The sequence below is a fragment of the Lytechinus variegatus genome, chromosome 4 (assembly GCF_018143015.1).
Source record: "Lytechinus variegatus isolate NC3 chromosome 4, Lvar_3.0, whole genome shotgun sequence".
Classification (NCBI taxonomy): Eukaryota; Metazoa; Echinodermata; class Echinoidea; order Temnopleuroida; family Toxopneustidae; genus Lytechinus; species Lytechinus variegatus.
The window spans coordinates 44,498,961-44,526,364 of NC_054743.1; the positions used below are offsets into that span (position 1 = coordinate 44,498,961).

A 27,404-nucleotide genomic window follows, 5' to 3' on the forward strand; every position below is an offset into this window, starting at 1 on the left:
GAAGAGGTTGTTGAAAGATTTGTCTAACCCTGCGAGCTTTAGGTGTGTATGATATTCATCATCATGCTGAACAAGATATTGAGAAGGAGATTTAGAGTAATGCGTCGGAAGGAAATTGACGTTTAGAATGGAATTAAATTGAATGCAATATAGAGTTATAATAATAAATAATAATAATGGGTATTTTGAGGCGCTAAAAACAAAAAGTACCATAGCGCGTACAAAAGTAGGAAACAATTTAGTATTTGCAATGATTACTACAATATTACTACAATGAGTATGTAAATATAGAATTATAGAAAAATATAGAATTATGAGTATGTAATTGATTAATGAAATTTATTTTATTCAGGTCTCTATAAATGAAATTATAGTAGCTGATAAAACGGTAAAATGAATGTCATTCACAGTAAATATTTTTCATATATTGAAACAAAACAAAAGGAATGTAACACACTGGAATAGAAAAGTCCACTTGTCTGCGGCCTCATTGATAAAAGGCTCTATAGGCATGATAGACGTGAGTTACAATTTATATTGATATTTCTGTTGTGGAATAAGCACATTGAGAAATCTAAAAAAAAAATGCATTGGTCACTGAATCTACGTTAATGAATAACAATTCTATTCATCAAGTGCGGTTATCGGACCAAATACTTGTTTTGCATTTATTCTTTGGCCTCTTCTTGTGAGCCTCTCACCCGATAACGTCGTCGAACTTGGCCTTTGACCGCGGGGGCAAAGTTCTGACATACCACCGATAAAGATGTATATAGCATATTGAGCATGGGCAGGAGCCGAGCATTGGCGTTAAGAAGACTTGTTATTATCGTCTTAATATTCTCTGCCAAACTAAGATTGTACAATTCTGTTGAGTTGGTGTTACAAAATTAAAACCCGATAATTCTTATTTTGCTCTAGATTTCGGGAAGAAGTATAGGTAAGTAGAATTACTTATTAAACTCAAATGCCTTTAGGAAATATGAACTTCTTCCCATGTCTATGTTTAGTGCTAGCAGGTGCATTTTCCTATACATTAAAATGCGATATGAGAAAGTATCGTAAATCCACCATCCATTATACCTACTTGGGTCGATTTTTCAGTTTTGAATGTGTTACTTGACTTTAGTAAAAAGGAAATCCTTGAGAAAAGAATGAAATTCCTGAAAATTCAAATATTATATTATATACAATGAAAATATACCATGGTTGATTTCTTTTCGGGGGGGGGGTGCGCGCTAGTGGCTACCATGATGGGTGAATAGAATGTCATCGTCATCATTATACAATGTAATGGACGCCTATTTTATTTAAATCAACCTCTAAAATGAAACCGACGCAAAAGTAGGCCTATAACTCAGACCAGTTTGCTGTAACCGACATTTCATTTCCATTTGGATCAATAGGTTGACATTCTGATTACACAATAATTGTTAATTGCATAATATGTTGCACCCCTTCATAATTATTATCCAATATCTATCTTATTTATGTATTTCATTTCATTTTTATTTTCACTTGCAGAACTGGGAAAAATGAGAAGCATAACAACGAACGGCGACTACTACAAGCAAATCTTTCAACTCTTCTGTCGAAAATGCAGAAAAACAGAAGTGGATAGAGCCTGGGCAGAACAAGTCTTTCCCAGACTCGTCATTGATAAAATGCAATCGAAAATTCTGAATAAATCTGCCAATACATTTATCTCACTCGGTATAGGTAGCGGAACGGGTGAGTTAATGTATCGGTGTGTTTTGAACACCTAGACTCGTCATTGATAAAATACAATCGAAAATTCTGAATAAATCTGGCAATACATTTTTCTCACTCGGTATAGGTAGCGGAACGGGTGAGTTAATGTATCGGTGTGTTTTGAACACCTAGACTCGTCATTGATAAAATACAATCGAAAATTCTGAATAAATCTGGCAATACATTTTTCTCACTCGGTATAGGTAGCGGAACGGGTGAGTTAATGTATGGTGTATTTTGAACATCTAATCTGTCGAGCCAAGAGCATTAAGAGAGACTCACCCCCCCCCCCATGGTGTTCGTTTTATGCGAACCACCACGTATTTTTCACACGACGCAAAATCTACAAAATTGTATAATTTAGTAAATTTACCTAAAAAATTAAATTCATAAGGAACTGATTATGCTATGATTATGCTTAAATTCAATCAAACTCACGTACCAAAAGTGTCAAGTGCTCTTTTTATGGAGTCTGATCAACCAAAAAAGGGGGGGGGCAAAATATTCTTTTTAGGCATTAATGCATTTCACTATTTTGTTTAAATGTTTCTGATGTATTTCTTACTTTTAGATATTCTACTACCCCTTTAAGAATATTATTTTGTTGTTGCTATTCTATTATATGATTGTTTCTTATATCTCGTCAATATTGTGATTGATTTGAGATTGATTTTATTCACAGATAAAAAAAACCAAATATATATTAAAGACTTTTCGACATTCAAAATTTTTAGAAAAGGAAAATTCTTCCATCATATTTGATCACAATTATCATATAATGATATCAATTCAATCATTACAAGTAACAACAACAATAACAATTCTGTTTGTAGGTGAATTTGAAAGTTCGCTGCTCCGGCAAATCTCGATGCGTTACAAATGCATCCATCATACCGTTGTTGAACCAGCGAAATCTTTCATCCAGCGTTACCAATCTCTTCTTTTAACGGAAGATGGGATCAAAGGTATGGTTCCGAAGTTTTAACTATTTACTACTGCTATCAATACTTTTTTCTACTACTACTGCCTTTACCTGGCTATAACAAACCACTATTACCACAGCAACAACAACTACCATGACTTCTACTACTAGTACTACTAGTACCAGTACTACTACTACATGTACTACTACTACTACTACTACAGTATACTACTACTACTACTATACAACCACCACCAATATACTACTACTACTACTAATAATAATAATAATAATAATACTATATATAGTAGCAATAGTAGAAATACCACTTCTACTTCTTCTTTTCCGTTTTCGTCTTATTTTCCTCATATTCCTCCTCCTCCCCTTTTATTCTTCCCTATTTATTTCCCTCCACAACTTCTTCATCGATATAAATTGCCAAAAAAGATTCGTCGAGTATAATTCTTATATTGTACTATAAAACTCGCCATATGCTTCGGTGTCACAGTTTCACGATGTTACAATTACTTACATTATTGCTTGCTATTTTATTCTATTGTTTACAAGTTTACTTTAATTCCAATATTGGAGGGAAGGGGACAAGAGGAGTGAAAAGAGAAAAAAAATTGAGGTAAAGGGCGAACTATATATACCTTACAATCTTTTCATAATTGTTCAAAATTTCTGGTCAGCAAGGGGGGGGGGGGGTTGATACCCCATTCCCCCCCCCCCCTCTGCAGGGTGCCGCCACTCTCTTTATAAATTCCTCTTATTCTCCCCAGATATTCAATTTGACTGGAAGGAGCAGACGATGCAGACGTTTCAGAAAGATCATGAAGAACAGAAAGGGGGCAAACAGCCGAATAATTTTCATTTCATCATCGCGGTGCATTCATTGTATTACGCCAGTGACATGGAAGACACCATACGATTCTTTCATGGCTTGCTCGATGACGGAGGCGTGTTGATGATAGCCGTCACAACTGGTAAACTATATAAACAATCAAGAAATTGGATTGTTGTTGCATATCATTTAGTTGCAGATAATTGTCGAATATGACATGCATTCATCAATATATACTGACCCCGCCAATAATATTGAAAAGAAGATCTAGAAAATAACCCGAAAATGATATGAGGTGAAAACAACATGAAGGATCCAGTTTCATGATTTCTTTTTTTTAAATCCCAATTTTCCTTAACAAACTTGCGATCAGCCATTCAAATTGAGCTTAAACTGTTATTGCAAATTCGATATTATAAAAAGCCTTTTTTTAATATACCCGGCCAGATAGATAATAAAGAGAATAAAATAAAAAGTATAAATGCCAAACAAAATAGAAATAGGGACAGGCAAATTGACACTTCGCTAGGTCCAAAGTCATACAATACAGGGCTTATAAAAATATTGTCAAGACCAAATCGAATAAGTCGATCATAATTATCATTACTAAAAAAAAAATACTACATACAGGCGTATATTGTATCAAACTTCATTGCCATTGTGCCTATTCTTCGTATTTTGGCGGCTTACATAATGTTTATAGCATTATCGTTTTAATCTTTCCCTCCGCTATATTGATTTTTACGTTTATAGATTTATATTTACTTTCTTTCAGACCAATCCAGCAACACGAAATTCATCAAAAATTTCCCGGTCATTATCGAACACAATCCTCACATCACAGTTGTGAACAGCTCCGACGTTGAACGATCGTTAAAGACCCTTGGTCTCCCGTACGACGTCCATGCGCAGTCATCATCGGCCGACATCAGCTCCGTCTTCGACGAGTCATCTGCCGAGGGCAATCACATACTCGACTTCCTGACGCATACGATCGACTTCCGGAGCACTGCACCTGCGCAGCTCTGTGATGACGTCATCTCTTATTTGAAATCACCGGAATGTTGCCACCTTGCAGATGACGGGACTGTTCAATTTATGAACCCATGGAAAACATTTGTTATCCAGAACGCTAAATGATAACACAAAAATAACATGCCCTACTCATGATTTATCATAAACAAAAATTACTGATTTTTTTAAGCCACCGGGTTTCTTGCTTTCTGCCTAAATATAGGCCTAAATGACCTATTGTGACCTTACCTGTAAAGAACGTCAAATGTTAGACATGATATCCCGACCTTTGACTCAAGTGGCAAACAGCTTCGATGATTTCTTTGATTGTAAACTTTGCGACATTTGGTCATTAATCAGATGATATTGTACAAAAGTTGTTTATTTCTTGCTTTATTTCATTTCTTACGTCTGTTTAGTTCGCCGGTCTATGCAGGGGGTGGAATGTCATGCCCCCCCCGCCGAGCCCATAGCTACCCTATGAGGGCGGATAAAAATTTGCTGGCCCCCTGAATTGTGAAAATAATAACTGTATATCTGAGCTTTGCGGCCAACTCGCTGCCCATTTTCTTCAACATCAGCTTCTGATAAAATTGTCGACTAGAAAGTGATTGTGATGACTTCACATCCAATGACGTGGGTTAGTCATATTATGTAATACTTTTGAACATATACGCTGGATTACATAACATTTTCCATTTTCCGGGCGTACATGAATGAGAAGGTTTCGGGGACTTTGCCAAAGTATGTTGATGTATGTATATTTGTTAACACGCCTCCCACCCCCCATGGAAATTTGTTACCGTAATCGCGTCTGTACGGAAGCGTTGTGGTTTAGTGGTTCTGAGTCTCGCCTTGTAAATAAAGGGTTGTATGTTCGAGTCCAACCGGGAGGCATAGCGTCCTTAATATTCATCACCTAAATGGACGGTACCATGTAGAATGGTGTGTGTGTGTGTGTGTGGGGGGGGCTGACCATGCAAAAAATCACAATCACATGGTAATTTTTACGTTTTTTTGTACACGGGTTCAGAAAAAAGTTGGGGGGGGCTGAAGCCCCCAGCCCCCCCACGGCCCCTGTACATTATGTGCAAGCAAGTGAGAATTCGATGACACCGCCGTAATTGTTAAGCTCTTAATAATTGGAGACGTCGCTCCGTTCAAACCGAATCCTATTCCTATTTGTTTGTCCATCTATCGTTGTATCTATATGACTACACACACAAACGACCTCCCACCCTCACACATACACACACTCCCACACATATATAAACGGATAATGATAACGAATAATTAAAAAAAAAACTTTGAAAACAACTATGTCACATGGTGTGATCACAGTGTGTTCACATGGTAGACTATGTGAAAATATTATTCACACTCATATTAAATTTCAACAGTGTGGAGATATTTTCACACTTTGGACACCTCAACGGTCTGACTGTTCACGGCGTGTTCACACGTTGGATTATATGTGAATATGTGATTCACAGCACTGTCGACATATTCCAATTCAACAGTGTGAAGGTGATTTGACATTGTGTTCCGCACTGTGAACACACTGTGGGACACTGTGTTCTGTCCAGTAGGGATATGTGTATGGAGAGCAGGTGTGTTGAAATGCTCAAATTTAACAATGTGAAGGTGATTTTACATTGTGTTCCGCACTGTGAAAATACTGTGGACACACTGTTGGACAGCCTGTTCTGTTTAGTAGGGATGTGTGTGGAGTGAAGGTGTGTTGACATGCTCAAATTTAAATTTGTATGTGAAGGGGATTCCGGGAAGGGATTTCACATTGTGTTCCACACTGTGAACATACTGTGGCCCACACTGTTGGACAGCATGTTCTGTTCAGTAGAGATATGTGTATGGAGTAAAAGTGTGTTGACATGCTCAAATTGAACAATCTGAAGGTGATTTCACATTGTGTTCCACACTGTGAACACACTCTGGCACACAAAGTGTTTTTTTTTTCAGTAGAACATAGGGATACCTATCAATCGATCCACTGTTATTTCATGATTCATTTATGTCATGCGAATGTTCATGTTCTTGCCAGGTGCATTGACCTCTAGCTTAATTAACAGGAAACGATCCTTTTCAAGTCGGACTCCTTCCATATTGAACTACATGTGGTACATCGAGCATGAATAGCATGCGTGTATGGCACTGATCAGTCAATAATTCAAAAATTTCAAAACGAAGGAATCAGAAAAAAGTATTTTATTATCATTATTTTTTAGCAAAATTCAGATCTATCTAAACTGAGCGGTTAAGAGGATTTTTAACAGTAATCTACAGTGCGTATCAAAAAAAAGTTTACACTTTGAAAAAATCCTGTAAAATTATACATTTGTAATATCCTGAAGATTTTTCCACATTTTAACGTTGGTACAGATCCATTCAAGCAAATGACGATATAACTATCGAAAAATATTTCCGCTTGAGTGAGCACCACTTACTTTTGAAAAGTTAGTAAAAAATGATTTGCGCAAAACGTTGAAATAGCTATGCGAATAAAAGTAAACCTTTATCATGAAGAACACGTCACTTAGCAAGTAAAATTGATTTGAAGATATCTTTGACCTCTTTCAACTTGTTTCCTTGCCCAATACACTTCGAAGAGTGCATTGCACCCGCCCTACTCCCCCTCACACCAAGGCCATCAAGATGATATTTGATTTACACCGAGCTGTGATTTACATAAAATGAATTAGGCTTGATTTTCATTCTGTTAATCATGTTGAGCTTGGGAAAAGAGTGGAGAAACAAGTATTAAAGGAAATAATAAATGTCAACCCACTTTAAATAATAAAAACTTAGTGAAAAAGTACTGGAGATGTCTGATGTAAACTTTTGTTCAGATTCAGTTATGTCCTCAGATCCAGCTGGCACAAAAAGGGTAAAAGTTGTCCTTACAAGTGTTGAAATTTCAATTTGGGTGGCAAATTTGTTTAAAAATGCTTGAATGTATCTGTTTTATCTTAATTGACTAAAAGTGCAAGGGAAATGCAGGAAAAATGTATCGCAGGGTAAGTTTGATTTCGCCCTTTCCCCTTGACACTGCGTGAAAACGAGCATTTCTGCGCAAACAGATTTCTGCGAGCTTTACAAAAATGGACATTGCTCACTCAAGAGTAACATTCTGTCAAAAGTTTTACTTTCATTGGATAGATGAGACCCAAACCCAACATTATATGTGGAAAAATTACCCACATGTTGTATATTTTTTAATTCCCAGAGCTTTTTCAAAGTGTAAACTTTTTTTTGATACGCACTGTATAGAAGAGATTCTGGTGTGCTTATAGTGTTGATTGTTATAGGGTACGTACTCATTAAAATGTGAATAGTTATGCCCGCGAACGATAATCATTTATTTACTTGTTTTCAGATTATTAAAAAAAAAAATAACAATCAAACGAATATCATTATTGTTTTATTATTGAAGGAGAAATGCAACCTAACGTTGAGAATGCATATATGTTCGTGAAGATTCAGTGAAAGTATAGCAGGATACGATGACGTTACATTCCCCTATTTTTATGAGATAATAAAAATATATTTCCAATTTCTTTTCATTAGAAAATGATTTTCCTGTGTAAACAATTTTATCGTCAGATCCCATGGGATAGAATCTTTATTACATGGTATGATGCCATATGGGCAGCTGGGAGTGACGTCACAGGATACCTTATGTATATTGCATTATGCTACACCTTCTTTATGTTAAATTTCAATTCGTCATTTCTCTTTGTATATAGATGTATATCTTTATGATAATTGGAAATCTATGTATTGACGTATTACAAATTTTAACGACATACAGTTATGAATGTTCTTGTTTATGTTATCATTTTATATATTTTTAAAACAAAATATTCATGCCATATGAATGAAGTTTGTTAATGAATTCAATTCGTACAAAAGATTATGCTTCCCTCATTTATCTGAATTGATCAAATATAAGTTGACTCTTGAGTAGACTTTCTCTAATTAATAGGCCTGATTTTTCCTCTTACTTTTGGAGCGTCATGGTCTAGTTGTTATGACTCTCGTCTTTCAATTAGAGGGTCGTGGGTTCGAATCCCAGGCATGGTGTGTGTGTGTGTGTGTGTAAGAAATTAACCCACTGCACTCAGCCCTGGAACCGGAAGGATTTATTCCTTAGATTTTAATTAGCAGCTGGAGCTACAGCCGGTGTAATATACAATAAAGTGCGTCATTCATTAGGCAACTAATCGGCGCCTCATAAATGCTATATTACCATCATTACTTTAACAGTTGAATCAACATTGTGTACAACAAAAAGTATGAATGGACAAAAAAGTCTATGACGACAAAAATTATGTACAAGTTGAGGCTAAAGACATGCAAGACAAAAGAATCAAGTATTAACAATCACATCAGTATGGTCATCATTGCCTATATATTGTACTTTCAGTTGTGGATTTTTTTTCAATAATGTTTACATCCCGGTTTACATATGTACATAAAATATTATATTACATCTATTTTCCCCATGAAAAACTGCGAACAGATTTTAAGAGCACCCTCTCGTCATCTCGCCGTCTTTACGTTATCGGATAAACTTTTTATTGAAACAGATATATATTAACGTAATAAATTCTACGTTTATGTGGCCTAATGTCTGCCTCATTGAGGAGAAAGATCGCCCCCAATATTCCGCTCATTTTTACAAATCACTTTCTTTGAAACTCTCATCCTCGATGGTAGTTCCAGAAAGGTGGGTACATATAGCGTCTTTAATGGAGGCGGTGGCTAGAGGAGACAACTGCCCCATTTGCAATGAGAAGTGTTGTTATTCTTAGTTTGTCAGAAAAGTATTATTATATTTAGTTGTGTTATATTCATGTACATCGTCAATATTCCAATCGCCATGGTTGGAGTAAATTAATAAATAAATACAAATGGTCAGATATTTCCATACCTCTTTCTTTTAAAGGAATTCATGGATACTTCGTATGCATGATTAACATCTGTTAACCTCAATAATCAATCTGTTTCGTCACACTTTGTTATCCTGGAGAAGCTTCATGGAGGTCATTAATCAGTGATTTCACTGCATGACAAATTCAATCTAAGCCAACAAGTTGCTCTGATCTCAGAAGCTTAGCCAAATGTCCTATGCTCATCAACTGGTGAAACAAACCCTTCATGAATGTAGCTAGCTTTCTTGCGTCAGTTTCTGAGAAAGCTTTTGACGTATCAGTTTCGACGTACACAGGGAATGTAAAAAAAAAGACCGACTAAAACAACGTTATTTTAATTATCAACATTTATACGGCATATCCATTGGTTCCATGGGCACTGATCCTCGGCGGGGGGGGGGGGGTCCCTCGAATTTCGGAGTTTTTACAGCAGGCATTGGGTGAGATTCATCTCATCCCCACCCCTGTCCCTCTAGAGCAATGCCATAAAATCGGCCTACATGGTTCCGTACACGCTTTCACTGATCAGTAAAGCCACACTGCAAGTGTTTCATATATATGCACCATCTCAAAGTCGGCTATGAATTGACGTTACGACATAATTCTTGTTCATCATAAGTTGGTATTTCGAGCATTTCGACGTATCCCTCGGTCCTGAGGAATCCCGTGGCGGCCTCCTGTCTGTTTTTATGGGACATTATGGCGGCTCCAACCCCGAGTGACGCAATAAGCGCGACCAGAGCAACTCCAAGGGCAGCTACCGCCAATGTCGTCGAGCTCCTAAAATGCCAGTGATTATCCTGGGCTGATTTCCTGTATGGATCACCCACAGAGGGCCCATAGTGATCCGGTATGATCCGTTTGATTGGGTTAAGACGGTTAGCCGCGTCAGCCGGAGTTCCGGCCGCGTTATTTGCGGCTGACGCTGCGTCGCTTGACTGTTGACTCTCTTCGCTTTCTGCACTGGTCGACGTGGAACTGCCAACTGACGCCCCGTTCTGTGATTGTGCACTCTGACCAGCTGTGCCTGGGTCGGCGGCGTTTTGGTTTAACGGAATTTTGAATTCTTTCACCACCATGCGTAAAGGCCGGTGTGCTGCCAGGGTTGTCCCCATTGACCCTAGATAAAGATGAAAATTTGAATTATGTTATTAAAAAAAAGAACAAGAATACCTAGCAAATGAGAAGTTTGCACCCAATCGGCAAATGAGAAGTTTGCACTCAATCGGATAATGAGAGTATCTGTGACGGCAAGTTTAGAATACTGCAAGGATGGGGGGGGGGGGGTGGAGGAGGAGAAGGGTACATAATCGTCAAGAGATTTCCTTATTTGATGCAGTAGAAATTTTGTTAATCTGTGAGATTGGTGAAATTGAAATAAAGGGAGGCATCAGAGTATAATGCCCCCCATCTGTGCTCTATATTTGTAAATTTTTAATGAAAAAATAAACATACATTATAAAAGAAAATTAATAAATATCCGTATAAACTTCGTTCTATAACTGGTTTATTGTTATGGTTCTTTATGTGTCTATAGTTTTAACCAGCAATTTAAGCAACGAAAAAAAAATTATTGTAGAAATTTCTCAAACTTGTTTGTTTAGAATCTTAACATATTAGTTCATAAACAACTCAATTTTGTACAAATGTATTTTTTTTACTGTGAATGGGGATAGACTAGAAGGCTTATTAGACCTAATGATAATGGTGACATCATAATTCTTCCTACTTCTTTCCCCCTTCTATCCCTAAGGAAAATCATGGGGTGGAGTTGAATGGAGCTGCAATAGTAGACTATTATACAGTGCGTATCAAAAAAAATTTACTCCTATAAAATTATACATTTGCAATATCCTGAAGATTTTTCCACATTCTAACATTGGTAAAGATCCATATAAGCAAATGACGATATAACTGTCGAAAAATATTTCCGCTTGAGTGAGCACCACTTACTTTTGAAAAGTTAGTGAAAAATTATTTGCGAAGAACTTTGAAATAGTTATGCGAAAAAAAGTAGACCTTAATCATGAAGAACACATGGAATTTAGTTAGTAAAATTGATTTGAAGATATCTTTTACCTTTTTTAACTTGCTTCCTTGCCAAAAAACTTCGAAGAGTGCATTGCGCCCCACCCCATTCCCCCACACAATGAGGCGGCCATCGTGACAAAATTTGCTTTACACTGAGCTGTGATTTTCATGAAATGGCCTAGGCTTGATTTTTTTTTGTTAATCCATATCAAGCTTTGAAAAAGTGTGGTGAAACAAGTATTAAATGAAAAATGAAATTTAAACCCACTTTAAGATAAGAAAAATTTGTGAAAATGCTGGAGATGTCTGATATCAATTTTTGTTCAGATTTAGGTATGTCCTCGGATCCAGCTGGCACAAAAAATGTAAAGATTGTGCTAACTAAGTGTTGAAATTTCAATTTGGGTGGCAAAATTGTTTCAAAATGCTTGAATGTATTCGTTTTATTTCAATTGAATAAAATTGCAAGGGAAATGTATGAGAAATGTTTCGCAGGGTAAGTTTGATTTCGCCCTTTCCCCCTTGACACGGCGTTAAAACGAGCATTTCTGCGAAAACAGATTTCTGCGAGTTTTACAAAAATGGGCAGTGCTCACTCAAGGGTAGCATTCTGTAATAACATTCACTTTCATTGGATAGATGAGACCCTAACCCAAGAATAAATGTAAAAAAAATACCCACATGTTGTATATTTTTTAATTCCTGTGGCATTTTCAAAGTGTAAACTTTTTTTTATACGCACTGCAGTGCGACCCCGTTGATGGTCAACTAATAGTGACGGAGCTGCCCCCCCCCCCCCCCCTATCGAATGCATGAAACAACTTGAATAGATCATAGAATTCGATTGCTTTATAAGACTGAAAGAAAAGGAGAGAAAGGAGAGAAATAAAATCAAAACTTACCGATGACGCAAACAAGCAAGAATAAATGCCGCGATGATGCATAAATCTCCATCATATTCTACATGTATATTGGTAAGTCAAAGGTGATTTGGGATCATTTAAGAAGTGTGACTAATTAATGGTCAATGCACAATAATCGTGGGAAAATCCGTTAATCCAACTGGAGCTCGGCGGGACGGAAAAACTATCTACAGAATCATGGTACAATATACTTGCTCGGAGTTTCAGTGAGCAATTTAACAGTATTAGAATTAAGGTGGGAACGAATGGATAATTACCATATCACGAACTTTTGGACATTTTCCGAGTGACAAAAAGTAAAAGAAAACAAAACTTTCAACCTGCTTTGACCATGGTGACCTTTCAGAATACAAATGTCATTGGACGGCTAAATCACTGCCATCTTTGACGCATCCCCTCATTTACCATTATTTCCTCTTATAATTAAGTTGTACATTTCAAAGTTGGCAAGGTATTACGTATTGTGCATTGATGATCAGTTAGCCAAGTTGTACACTTGTTGAGTACAATGGACATGCGTGTCTGTCTGTCCTTCGAGCACTTGTGACATGAGCAATAGGTCTTTAAAGCGGATTGTTAAAAGACAAGTCAACCCAAACAAAAACTTGATATGAATAAAAAGAGTAAAATTCAACGAGCATAGCACTGAAAATTTCATCAAAATCGGATGTAAAATAAGAAAGTTATGGCATTTTAAAGTTTCGCTTCATTACACAAAACAGTTATGCACATCTCGGTCGGTATGCAAATGAGGAACTGATGACATCACTCACTCACTATTTCTTTTGTATTTTATTATTTGAAATATTTTCATTTTCTCATCATTGTCATGTGAAATGAAGTTTCATTCCTCCCTGAACACGTGGAATTCCATATTTTAACATTTTGTGCTTCAGGCAAGGAGGTCCTAATCGTCAAATTTGTAAAATTTGAAATATTGTATATTTCAAACAATAAAAAACAAAAGAAATAGTGAGTGACATCATCGACTCTCTCATTTGGATGTAACTGGCTCGTTCATATATTTTTTTTTGTTAAAAATAAGCGAAACTTTGAAATGTCATAACTTTCTTATTTTACATCCGATTTTGATGAAATTTTCAGCATTGTGCTTGTCTGATTTTTTTATATTTATTCAAATCAACATTTTTCTGAGGTGGACTTGACCTTTAAATATGAGTGTTATTAGAATGAAATGTCTAAACGATCATTATTTTCAAGAGCTTCGAAAGTGATAATCTTGAAAAGATCAGAGCTCGGTGTTATCTACATGTGAATCGTGGATTTTTTTTATATCTAATCAAAAAGTACATTGGCACTTCAAACCATTTTTTTTTTTTGGGGGGGGGGTAGAGTAATGAGGACGTAAGGAACTGGCAGTTGTGTATTAAAAATGAATAATACATTGAACAGTTTTAAAACAGGATCATTCACAAATTCCATTTACAAATCGGTCTCGATCGCTTCAACTCTCACTCTGTCTACACCTTTCTCAACCATTTTTTATCTGATACGCCATAAAAAGTACAAACTTAGGAAAAACATAAAAAGAGAAAACCCTTACAAACTGAAGGGACGCTATTGTTAAATTTGCAATAAGTAGACATACACAGGCAACAAGTTTGAAATCGATTGAGGAAGTGATTAATCAAAGAAACAAACCTGAGGGGTAACTCTAAGCCCCCCCCCCCTACCAAAATAGTGTCGCCCCTTGATGACGTGCGACCCCAAGAGTCTTGTTGAGTATTTATGAAATGAAGGGAAAATATAGAGAGATCGATGAGAAACTATTTCTGGACCACCCCCTCCCCATAAACAATCACCATGTTCACAAAGCTCCTATAACATTGTGGGGGTGATTGAAAGCTATTCTAATAACTTTATGGTCAAAAGAAGTTTTGAGAAAGCAGTGTCTTGTTTCTGTGTTAACTATTAAAGTTCAGCCAGTTCATTTTCCTTTTCATTTACGCTTGTGTTTATGTTGTGGTATAACTAAATGATCAATAATTTTCAGATGTCGGATGCACATGTTACCACTTAAAAGAGACATGAAGGTGTCAATTACGTAGGCCGGTGCCTTTCGAGTACATTTTTTTATGAAAATAATATTGCACTTTATGGACTTTTTTCTACTTTTTTTAATCAGGCTTACATGGCAAGTCGGGAAGCTGTTTGCACGTGACGTCACAAAATTACAATTTGTTAAAATCCACATCTCTCTTTTTCGCCGATCCTTCCTTGTTAATTTCTTTATTTTAAAAGATTCCCGAATTAATAACAATATCAATGATAATAATAATTATAATAATAATGATAAGAACTATCATACAATAAGAGCAATAATTACAATAATAACAATCGTAGTAATGCAAATTATCACAAAGATAAATAATATATTAAGCGCGCAATTTTTGGCCTTTAAATATTTTTTTGGCAGTATTTGTGATTTAAAACATTTGTTGGCTCCCACAGCTTACATATTCGACTATTTATCTCGGATTATTGACAGCTTATACCATGGTCACATTTGCTCTACGGCGGCCGTACGGCGAGTCGAAAACAGCCGTTTCAACATTTTTGTACCAACTACATATAGGTGGTTTGAATTGAAATTAATAAAACGGCTGTTGTCGACTCGCCGTACGGCCGCCGTAGATCAAATGTGACCAAGGTATTATTAATATAGGTGGATATAGACTTTATCTTGCTGGAAGAAAATATAGCAGCATCGATTTATTTTATATTCAACGACATATAATATACAAAACTGGTGATATATACAATTCATTTTTTTACAAGAGTTTTTTTGGGGTGGTGTCATACCAAAGCGATTGAAAAGTCTTCAATAAGTTTAACTGATATAATATTATCAATACATTTAATACGAAAATGAAAGTACTTAGTGAATAGAATATTAGCGCTCCTGATATCAAAGTTGGAAGCACAACAATCTAGACGATAAGAATCATCTCAGTAAAATTAAGGGGTTAGTTTTTTCTTTTCCGCATGAGAAAGTTGCTATCATTTTCAGATACACATTCTCTTTTGCTTTGTGGTTTTCTCATTTATTTTTCCTGAATTGAATTAACGTTTTACCCATCATAATGTAATTATAATAGGCCCATCTATTTTCATAAGCATAGTACCGAAAGTAATAAAATAAAATGAAAGTTCGATTAGAGTTTAATTCAATTTGTTATAATTTTTATTTTATTTTTTTATTTATTCATTTTCCAACACATGGGCTGGATAGCCCTCTTCAGCCTAGCGGCTGTTCTTCTGAGGGGTCCAGATATTAAAAACATACAAAGTAGATAGATTACAAATGAAAAATACTTTACATACGTGAAAAATACATTGTAGCAAACAATAAAATACAAAAACACATAACAAAAATCATCAAATTATTACCATAAAAAAGGGGGATAATAAAAACAGAAAAAAGGAAAATACTGCGGTTTCAATAAATTGCACATAATCGTTAGTTTTTTTTAAATAACTTCTTCCTTTGTTAAACCACATCCAGATTTCACTTCCATATTGTTTTGTGCAGGCTTTACAAAGATCATACACTCATTGTGAAAACGTCTGTTATACTTTCAGTGCGTAATGAAATAATTTGTTAATATTTCCTCGAAATTCAAAGCGAGTTCAATTCCTTTCTATTTGCATTGAGATCATAAAGATTTCATGGGTGAAAGTTCAACTTCTTTAATGATATTTCAACAACCTAGCGCCAGTCACGTAAATTTGAATGTGTGTAAGGGATGCGTTTGGGTTTTTTGGTGACATCATAATAGCTGAGACCCACCCATTTATTTCTCTTTCATTCTTTCTGTCTCTGGTTCTCTTAGTGGCACAAAGAGGCAAAATTAAGGGGTGTGAAGGAGGGGGGGGGGGTGAGGGGAGATGGGTTTTAAACTGTGCACTCTCTCTACTATAAGCGAGCGAGTGGAGCGCTTTTGGCAAGTAATTTGACTCAAAGTTAGACTTTTTAGAAAATTATTTGTTCATGTTTTATTTACAAAATCGATAAAAACAGAGGGGGGGGGGGTAATCCGATTCAGTTAAAAACCGCTTTACAAAGGAGCCCTCCACGAAAAAAAACCCCAATGAATAACAGTACATAAACATGGTGAATGCATAAATAACACAACATAATAAAAAATGAAAACATAAACCATAATTTAAGTGCGGCTGCACATGGTATACTACACCTCCCTTCTAAACTGGGCCAGGTTATATGCAGTTAGAGCATGTTTGTGAAAGGTTTGCAAAGTTTTTGAAATTATTTAGGGACGTAGAGTTTTTTAAGGACTATGATAATTTATTCAATATAACATTTGCAGTGAATGAGAAAGATTTTTTTAAATTTAGATTTAGGGTATGGTATTTGTAGACTTAACTCATAGAGGTGGATAACTTTTGACTACATTTCCATATAATTTATAGTATATCAGAATTTTTGATCTTATACGATTTTCACCCCCCCCCCCAAAAAAAAAAGAAGGAAAGAAAGTGTGTTTTTTTTACGGAGGGGTGTCATAGATCATATATAATTGTGGTTGTATGTAGAAATTTCATATAGAGGGGGCATACAAATTATGAGAAAGTGGGGGGGGGGGGGAGGCGACAAAGTAAGTGAACAGGTTGATTTTTTCATTTCATATATAAAGATCAAAATTAAGGATTTGGTACACGCTTTTATGAGGGAATTTCCCTTTAACAAGTTTTGGTGGGGGTTAACGACGACCGGCACAGAGGAGAGAGAGAAAAAACTCGTGTCTTTATTTGCAAAAAAAAATAGGACACACTATACATGCTATAGCAATTTATTTTGTCTGAAACAACCACATGCGAAGCAAGCAAGATTTACTCTGCATTGGGCTATTATATCTGTTTCTGTTTTATGAAACAACAATTGCATAAAATTAGTAATCTCTCTAAATGTGATTGCGAGAAAAATTGGCACGCCCGTAAGCCATGAAAGCCATAAATATTGGGTAAAAATGCTCCATGAGGGCAATTATGTATCCAACCAACATTGGGCATTTCGTTGGGGCATTTTTATTTATCCAATGTGATGACAATTTTGCTCATTTTAAAATAATTGCTTCCTATTTTTTAACCTTACTGGAAAATATGCTTCCCGCATTAGGTAAAATACTGCCCCAAATTGGTTGGATTCAGAATTAGCCTCGTCATGCTCGTGCTGGTAAAAATTTTGCCCAATATTTTTTACAGTGGACGTATATTTCCCAACAACTATTTCAATGTTCCTATTGTGATATATACAATGTTCATGCGTTTTCTGTGGAGTATATTTTTTACGCAGATAACCTATTTGTTATTGTACTTGACATTGAGAATAATTGTACAGTTTGTGTATAGTATGGATTTAAAGTTTTAATCTGAATCTGAGTACAGGGGCCCGTTGCAGAAAGAGTTACAATCAAACGCAACTCTAAAAATCATGCGTAACTTGATTTTCAACCAATCAACAGCGCGCATTTTGGAATTGCAATTGCTTTGTTTTACTTGCGTTTAAACGCAACACTTTCTGCAACGGACCCCTGATCGGAGTCATTTCTGTGCATCCCTCCCTGGCCTAGCCCCCTCACCCCCCCCCCCACACACACATGTCTACAATCTATCTTACCATTCATTAATTTTACCCAAAAGGATATAGGCCTACGTGTGCCAAAATCGCTTTTGATCAATTCGAACGGATTAACATGTTTAAGGGAAATTCCCTCGACTGTCAAGAGTTTCGAATTAAGTAACCATGGCCTGATCATGGTCCCACAGGATTTGAAACAACATACGTTAAAAAAATGAAGCATTTCACTGCGCTTTTATAGGTTCAGTAACCATAACAATAACGAAACCAATTCCGAACAGATCACGTATATTGTCATTGGAAAAAGCGCAAATCGGATTGCATCCTTTTCCGCATGTTGTGGCGGTGTCTCGAGACTTAAACTTCTAAAATGCAAGAAGGAAATGAAATGGAAAGTCACGTGACAGGTATATGATACGGAAAATACATTCCATTAAAGGAAGGCGATGTGTTTAATGTCAAAACAATAAACTTGAAAGTCAATATGATTATAAGCAGGATTACAAGCAGGCGCGGACCCAGCATTGTCCAATGCGGGGGGGGGGGGGGATCTCAACAACAATTTTCTTCCATCGGCTGATCGAAAAGATGAGCTGAAATTAGATATTAATTAATTCAATAGATTACTTTATTTAATTATTTATTTATTTATTTCATTTATTGAGTAGGGTCGAAAAGATTTTGACAAACAACATTTGCTATCTCTTTAGATCGAAACGAAAATTGCGAGCTGCAAAATACTTATGTATCTCATTAAACAGACAATATATGCACGGGGTGTGGAAGCGGAATTTTTATTTGTCATTAAAAAAATTGCCATTTCTTTTTCGCCCTTTGAATACAATATTTTTCTAATCAATAGGAGCATAACCGATAATCAAACTAACGTTAACATGTCAATACTGAAAACAAAATGAATTTTATTTTCGATATTGACATCTTCAATAAAAAATCAAGAAAAGAAGTATTGAAACTGGAAACTGGAAAAAGTATTTGAAACAATCGCGGATAGGTCGCAACCAGTGGATGTGATTTCAAAAAAAAGGAAATTGCATAAGCCGAGAGTTCGTTACCATCACGGGCGGAAATCTGTCCCCTGAGGTAGGGGGACCAGGGGCTGGAAAATTTGAAAAGCCAAGAAAAAAAGTAATCATCATTTAGTCCTAAAAACATGTATCATTTCAATTGTGAATGATGTATTTTTCTCCATCATAAAATAGTAGGGGGGCATTTGATATTGTGTCACCCTTACTATTTTTGGTAGGGGGACGCGCCCCCCCCCTTGGATTTCTGCCCATGGCTACCATATTTGTGATCTTAACCATCTTTGCATGGCATACGATTTTCAATAAATTCAACCATTATTTTGATACATAACCTAATTACGAACATGGGAACTGAAACTATGAAGAGCCCAATTACACACCGCTTAGTAGACCGGGGCCCGTTGCAGAAAGAGTTGCAATCAATCGCAACTCTAAAAATCATGCGTGACTTGATTTTCAACCAATCAACAGCGCGCATTTGGGACTTGCGATTAATTTTTTGGCTTGCGTTTGAACGCAACTCTTTCTGCAACGGGCCCCCAGACTTTTCAAATCAGTGGCGTTATGAGTAAAATAATCTTGAGAGGGTCAGACATGGCGCAGGGGGCAAATTATTCTTAACACTACGAACGAGCGAAGCGAGAAATGTCTTAACATCTTGAATACAAAATCAAAATTGTGTGAGTTTTTTGCATATTATAAAAATTACATACGTCACCACTTTCATTTCATTTTCTTTCTTTTTGTCCTTATACTTGTGGGGGTTGGGGTCCATTCCAACATCTGTTTGTTCCGAATGGTTGTCTTTGACATTACAAGCAACCGATTGAAATAAAATATACGTTCATGCTAAGCTTTATGTAACCGGGTCCGGAATACTATTAAACCTGATAATGATACTCGAACTGAAATTCCCCCTTTTCTACTTAAAGGCCTATGTAATTAAAGCGATCGAAACATCCTTTGTAAATACCAAGCGTTTCCGCGATATGAAACTTGATCTTAATAGTTCCATTTTACGTCAAAGTATTAATTGATTATCTTTTTTCTATAATGTCTTTCACATCCACGCAGTAGGCATTATACCTGCTTTGCGTTTTTATAATCGTGGTTTTGAAGGAAGCAAAGAGCACTAGCACAACTTATTTCCATATCATACGGATTTTATTTCCACAACTACATTCAAACTTGATTGGAAAAGTGGTCTAGACGAAGTGAAGTGAAAACATATGAGGAGTTCCTCTTCCATCTAAAGTGGATTATAGATCTATGCCAACATGACTACCCCAATGTCAACATTGTATGGAGATACATTTTTAACGACCGGGATGGTTACCGCGATGAATGCAACCGCCGAAACCGTCCTCCACAAGTCAAACTCACTCGCAGTTATCCTCGAGTCTTCCACGCTCGCTCTCATCATGGCGATCGCAATCGTAGCCAATCTGGTCGCCATGGTTACCATCTTCCGTGTCCCGATGCTGAGGAAGAATCCGCATAATATCTTGATCGTCAATCTGACGCTGGACGATCTCGGGGTCGCGTTAACGAGCATGGTGTTTTCAATGATATCTGTATTCGACGACGGCCGTCTCTTGAAGACATATCCTGTCCTGTGCGATGTAAGTGATGATAACGATAGTGATGATGACGATGATGATGACGAAAATGATGATATAGGAATGATGTCGATGATCAGGGTCAAGAATGCATAGTATGATTTGAAGCGGATATTTTTGCTTGTCATTCTTTTTTTAAGTGAAAAGGCACTCCGTGAGTATTTTTGTTGTTGCAAAAGCAGCCTCCCCGATATGGGCAATCTTGGATCTGCCCCAGTACTCCCCCCTTCCCACTCCTTACTGCCATGCCGCCATCGTGATCATGATCATAATGGTGATGGCAATGATAAAGGCGATGATGAGATGGTGACTATTGTATGTGATAATGGTTTCAAAATTTTTTTGGAATGAAAAGAAAAAAAAACATGGTATTGACGATATATGATCCAGATGGTGGTGCTGGTGATTATACAAGTACTAGTAATCGAGAATGTGATGTTGATGATGCGATATGGTGCAACATTTTACAAGTTGTCGGAAATAAAGGAGCAACGATTTTAAGTTAGTGCTTGTGGTGGTGATGAGGATGAATTAAATAATGAACTATCTTTGGAGATGACAATTGACAGTGCGGTGATGATGGATGGTTGCTTGGGGTGATGATGAGGATGGTCAAATGGTAAAATGTGAAATGGCGATAATGAATGGTGGTGGTGATAACAGTGACGTTGATGGAAATAAGTATTAAATGGTGAGCTAGGTCTTGGGGAGGGGGTGACGATGAGAACCGAGATGGCTTGATCGCGATGGTGATGATAATGATGCGAAAGGATTAAGTGGTGCAGGGACTGCGGAACGGTTGGTTGGGGGCCGGGGGTGACCATGCCCAAAAAAAATCACAATCAGGTGGTAATTTTCACGTTTTTCAACACGGTTTTGGAAAAATGGGGGAGCGGCTGAAGCCCACCCAGCGATGAAACTAAAAATACATTAGATGAGGAAGTAGTAAATTAAGAATAAAAACATAAGAAACAAGTTGTAAAAGATCATTAAGAATAAATTGATATAAAATTGCAGGTGTTGCTTTCCTCATTCATTAAAAAGTTAACATTGCAAGTAGGCATGTTTATGGTATTGCTTTCAAATGATTAATGGATTGATTGATAGGGCACGTCTTTATTCAGGAGTATGGGGCTATTGCGGAATCGATTTGTTTTACATTTGTATTGCTGATATCTAGAAATTGGCGGAAATTGATGGTTAAGTTTTTTTAGAGGAGGTAGCCAGGTACCAAAGTTTTAAATAAAGGTTAAATATGATGTAGCATTTGACAAGGCCTCGTAACTTGGCTCTATTTATCGTCAAGCAGTGGCTGTGACGAGACTTGCGGCCGACGAAAAGAAAGAGATAGCGATACGCGAGCGAGCGACTTAATCCTCGCACTCACTCGGGTTTTTGCGAATATTTTGTTTTCCCAGTCGGTAGGTATGTGATATAAATATCGCAACACAGGGCCTTGTTTAAAGGCTATAGATGATGATGAGGAATAACCGCTACGCCGATGGCATGTTGTGATCAAAGTGTTGATATGGACGAAAAGACGATGAACCACAGATATAAAGGTGAAGATGACAATAACGAATGCATAGGTCATGATGGTAATGACGGTGACAATGAAGAAAATAGTGAGGATGACGATGGTTGTGGTGGTGGTGATGATGATAAAATAGTGGGGTGGAGACCCGGGGGGGGGGGCACTTCCATTCACGAGTGGATACCATGCGCGACCATGGGGTCTCAAAAAGCACCCTAAACACGTAATTTCCATATTCTGAAAATGCACGCCTTAACAAGTATTGGCGTGTGAAACCCTACCCTTAACAAGTATTGGAAACAAAACGATACTCTTGGCAAATATTCCCTGAAATGAACCCCTAAACAAGTACAGGGATGTTTTATTGTTACGGGTCCATCGGTCGTCGGCTTTACCTTATTTGGTTAAGTACGACCCCACCTTCTACACCTCGCGCAAATCGGACTCTAAACACGAAGTGTTGGGGCAAAAAGGACATCCTTTATAAAACATTTTAATTTTGTTTTATCATCCCCGCAAATTCGACCCTAAACACGTAATTTTCCTCGCGAAATAGATACCCTTTTCCCACTATTTTTGTGTTTTTGACACCCTTATCACGTTACGTACATAACGTGCCATATCGTGAAAAAGACATCCTTTTTACGTGTTTTTTGGTCGCGCATGGTATCCACTCGTCAATGTAAGTGCCCCCCCCCCGGGGTGGAGATGGTGGTAAGGGGTAGCGAAACGGTTTTGAAGGGGGAGGGGATGAGAAGTGGGGGGCTGACCCATGCAAGAAATATCGGACACCCCCCCCCCCTCTGGCTCTGCAGCATTTGGTGGTGGTGATGATGGTGACGACGATGTTGAATATTCAATAATGGGGGGGGGGGGGTGGTGATGATTATGGGGATGTTGATGCTGACGATAACAATGGTGGTAAATTGCAAATTCGTCCACTCACCACATGGTCTACCTTCATTTAGTCTAATGCCATTCCGTCTTCAACATTCCGTCTAACAACCATTTGGCCTAATAACCATTTGGTCCAATTATCACTTCGTCTAATCACCAGTTTGTCTATTACCATTCGTCTAATAACCAGTTGGTCTGATATTTTTTTTATTTTCATTCATTTTACCCAATTAGCACTTGGTCTAATCAGATCAAATGGTATATGGACTAAATGGCTATATTGGACCAACTGGTTATTAGACAAAATGGTGAGTGGACGAAATCACAACAAGACCATGTGGATACTGGACGAACTGATAGTAGACCGAATGATAGTAGATGAGTTGGCAATTGGACGAATTGGCACTAGACCAAATGAAAATAAACCGCAATAATATGCATGACAGAAAAAGTCATGATGGTGAAGACAATGGTGGTGATGATGATGCTGACGATATCAATCATAAGGTGGTCATGATAGTGATACGATGATTATAAGGTGGGGATGAAAGAAATACAACAGCAAGAGAGCTAGATCATAATGGACAGAAGTTTTCATAAAAGATTTGGGAAACTACAATGAAACAGATTTTATCATTTGAAAGATTAATATTAGCAGTTTGGAAATCAATTCTTTCATATCAATGCAGGAATTGTGAAATACAAACTTGGTTAATGACAAGATAATGTACTTTGAAATTAATCTTCATACTTTTTACTTACAATTTCTTGTATGTAAACTTCCTTATTTTTCTGATTCATTCACTTTTTGTTGAAACTCATGATTACTTCACACACGAAAGATATTTTACTTTGTCATTGTTTTTCCAGTTTAATGGATATTGCACAGTGTTATTCTCCGCTTCCAGTTTTGCCACCATCACCTGCATCGCTATCGACCGCTACCTATCTGTAGTCTGGTCTACGCGCTTCCCGCCAAGCCATCGACGCTCCTGCATTATGGTTGTCGGGATCTGGATTTTCTCTGCATCATACGCAGCTCTGCCATTGGTTCATTTCCTTTCATCTTTCTCCTATCTGGACGGCACGCACCACTGCTCGCCCATCTGGGAGAATTGTTTCTTCTACGTCGTTGGTTTCATGGTCAATTATGTCGTCACAATACCCATAATGTTTCTTTGTTACGTGTTTGTCTTCCGGGTCATTTGGAAGAAACAGGTGAAGTTAAGTGAATACCAGGCAGCAGCCAAGAACCTCACATATAGCCAAGTAAGTTCCAAAAAAGCATCATAAATTTTGACTATTAATCTCCTCCATAAATATTATTTTCCAAAGAACTCTAAAACATGTAATAAAAGTATAAAATGCAACTTCGAATATTAGCCAAAAATGCACATCTGGAATTCTTGTTTGGTTTAAAAAAAATAAATAAAACTAGCAACATGCATTAACAGACCAATGCTAGACTCAAAATATATGAATTGAAATTCCAAATCTTAAAATATTCACATTTGAAGCCTTTCAAGTTCAACTTTGATTGTATCCACTGGAAAATCTAATCTTGGAAAAGGGAATCACGTACTTTTTGGAAGAGACGATTCAATTTTGATGTTTCCTGAAATCTTAACAACACAGAACACAGAAGGTACTTGTGATATGATATAGTTGCTTGCATTTTTTGTTCTTAATTTTTATTCTCTACAGCAATCATTTGATGACACAATTGGTGAATCTGGATCTAAAACGGGCCAGTCTGTTTCCTTTGCACTTGTTCCTCCATCTTCCGGGATGTCCACTTCTTCAGACGAGATCAAGGAAAGGAATGGAGTGGCAAGAATGTCCAAGTCTCTATCAATGCCACAGCTGGATGTTTTGGGGTCTGAAGAATGTTCTTCAGTTGATTTGAAAACATATGACAGATGTACAGGAGATTGCCATCTTAGAGGATACCATAACTGTGAGAGATGCAGATCACTTCTTATCGAACAAATTCGTGGCTGCACTGCAAACCAAGAGAATGGACGTGAAAGACCTGTCCAACGATCAGCAAGCACAGTCGGACCCTCACGGAGAAAGTCCAAGCGAGGTCAATCTCGCGGGCGGAGTTGTTCAACTGACAGACAGCTTTCTACATCCAGGTCATTTGGCAGAACTGACGTTGAGGTCAGAAAACCGAGAAAGGTTTCAAGAAGTCTTGACCGGTCCGGGTCTTTCTTTTCTCTGTCAAGTCTCCGTCGCAAGTCATTTGGGCTGAAACGCAATACAACGGGAAAAGCGACCAAAGAGCAGCGGAAGATGTACAGAAAACGTATGAAGAAACTCACAGCAGACAAACAAGTTGCTCTTACAGGTTTGCATTGTTTTTATTTGACACACCATGAGAAGACAAGTTTGTGCCATGAATGATTATAGATTGAAGAATCATGTGCAGCTGTATGTATTCTTGAAAATGATAAAGATCCAAAAAGTCTTGAACCAATTAATCTGAAGGCTAACATGATGGTACTTTATGGGCAATGACCTGTTTTAACCTACTTGGTACTAGGTTATCTGAGAACTAACACCAATTTCTTGTAGACCAAGTGAATATAAACTCAAAGATGCCATCAACTCAGACACACTGGACAAGTGTCCAGGATATGACCAGAAACTTTTCTCTAGGATCATTTAACAAGATTAGTTCATTCTAAATCCTTTTTTCTTACAGGGTCATTTCTGATTCTATCCAGCCTCATCTGTTGGTTACCTTATGCCATCACACGGTCTTGTTTCTTCCCTGTCGACACCAAACACTGGGTCGAGGTCACCGCCATGTGGATCTCCTTCGTCAATGCTTTCCTTGATCCAGTCATCTACGCTTTCATGAACAGGCGAGTCAAGGCCAAGATAAGGGAGGACTTCAGGGCTATTCGACGGTGCATCAGGTCCTGCGGTCGCAATGATTTAGAGGAAGACGACTCGTAGATATTGCTGATGGCATCATCATCATCAAAAGCAGCTGAAGCCTACATGCCAATCTTCAGACAATCCAAAGTATATTTACCACTGACATTTATGACTTGGAATAAAAAGGTAAAATCATTCAATACTTCATGACCATTAAATGTAGCTAGTAAAACCAAAAAGCCCACAGACCTGGGGCCCTGTTTCATAGAGTTAAAACAATTGCAACTTTGCCATTATGGCGATTACCATGTACACTCTGATCTTGGTTGGTAGTAAAGCTTATTCTCTGCATAGTTGTTTCAAAGGTACATTATTTCAAGACCAGCAATTTATAACACTCAGTTAATGAGAGACCAAACACTTTTGGACACCGTTCTCACTACCTTCCTAAAACTAGTTCAGAAGCAATCTTCACAGAATGCCTACGCTGTGGTTTCGAATTTCGCGCGATAAGTGTCACCCCACTGACAGCGTTCTCATAGCAAAAAGATCACTTTACATGAAGTGATTTTAAAAACCACTTCCGGGTGATCGAATGGGAACGCTAGCAAAGCAATCTTACAAACTGGTTTCCTCAACCGGTTTCCAGTAAACTAGTTTTAGAAAGTGTAGTGAGAACAGGGTCTTGGTCAGTCATTCTACTACATAAGTATGTGCATTATCGTCACACATTTCACTGACATATCGCTTCTCAGTCACAAACCTCTTTTCCACTCACCATCAAGTCTGAATTTGGTCTGAACAAATCTGAAACACATACGAATTGCACTCTGTAGACGAGCACTAAACCTGCATCTTGCCAATGCTCACTCTCACACTCTGTGCAATATACAAATAGCAAATAGGCATGAGTGCGATGGTGCGAGATTTCGCATGAGGTGAAAGAAAGATGCTCTATTCAACTCGGCTAACGCCTCGTTGAATAGAGCTTCTTTCTTTCACCGCATGCGAAATCTCGCACCATCGCACGAATAAGAATATTCGCTATTTGTGTTGTACAACGCCTCGGAATCTAGCGAAAATATGAAAAAAAAAGAGTTTTTCCCTCCAGTAATCTATGAAAAGGGAGCAAAAATATTGAAAGCGAAAAGCAAAATCCCACAAGCGCACATGATCTTGGACAGCATTGCGCATTTAGCCAGCGGGCTGTACGCGCATTGTCACCTTATTCAATGAAATCGCATTGTGACGTCACCTCCTAAAGCCGTGCAATGGTACATTTTGGATGGTACGTCTTGTGTGCAACGGTACGAATGTGTGACATTCAGCCTCCCATTTGATCGCGTACAACAAGCTAAGTAGGC

The 27,404-nt window shown here is 37.4% G+C and overlaps 3 protein-coding genes across 3 annotated transcripts; 2 read left to right on the forward strand and 1 right to left on the reverse strand.

The window, feature by feature from the left end:
* The first annotated feature begins 589 nt into the window (after nt 1–589).
* Nucleotides 590–5,498, forward strand: LOC121412706 (histamine N-methyltransferase-like). Its single transcript, XM_041605482.1, has 5 exons — nt 590–940; nt 1,525–1,967; nt 2,586–2,717; nt 3,457–3,660; nt 4,294–5,498. The coding sequence occupies exons 3-5, from the start codon at nt 2,621–2,623 to the stop codon at nt 4,656–4,658; spliced, it is 666 nt and encodes a 221-aa protein (XP_041461416.1). The 5' UTR covers nt 590–940; nt 1,525–1,967; nt 2,586–2,620; the 3' UTR covers nt 4,659–5,498.
* Nucleotides 5,499–7,971: 2,473 nt separating this feature from the next.
* On the reverse strand, nt 7,972–12,739 carry LOC121412707. The gene is made up of 2 exons (XM_041605483.1): nt 12,418–12,739; nt 7,972–10,604 (listed from the first exon to the last, which is right to left on the reverse strand). Exons 1-2 carry the CDS (start codon nt 12,470–12,472, stop codon nt 10,063–10,065), a joined length of 597 nt encoding a protein of 198 aa, XP_041461417.1. The 5' UTR covers nt 12,473–12,739; the 3' UTR covers nt 7,972–10,062.
* Nucleotides 12,740–19,621: 6,882 nt separating this feature from the next.
* On the forward strand, nt 19,622–26,916 carry LOC121414159 (histamine H1 receptor-like). Its single transcript, XM_041607232.1, has 4 exons — nt 19,622–20,726; nt 24,025–24,423; nt 24,859–25,504; nt 25,862–26,916. Exons 1-4 carry the CDS (start codon nt 20,382–20,384, stop codon nt 26,116–26,118), a joined length of 1,647 nt encoding a protein of 548 aa, XP_041463166.1. The 5' UTR covers nt 19,622–20,381; the 3' UTR covers nt 26,119–26,916.
* The last annotated feature ends 488 nt before the right edge of the window (nt 26,917–27,404 follow it).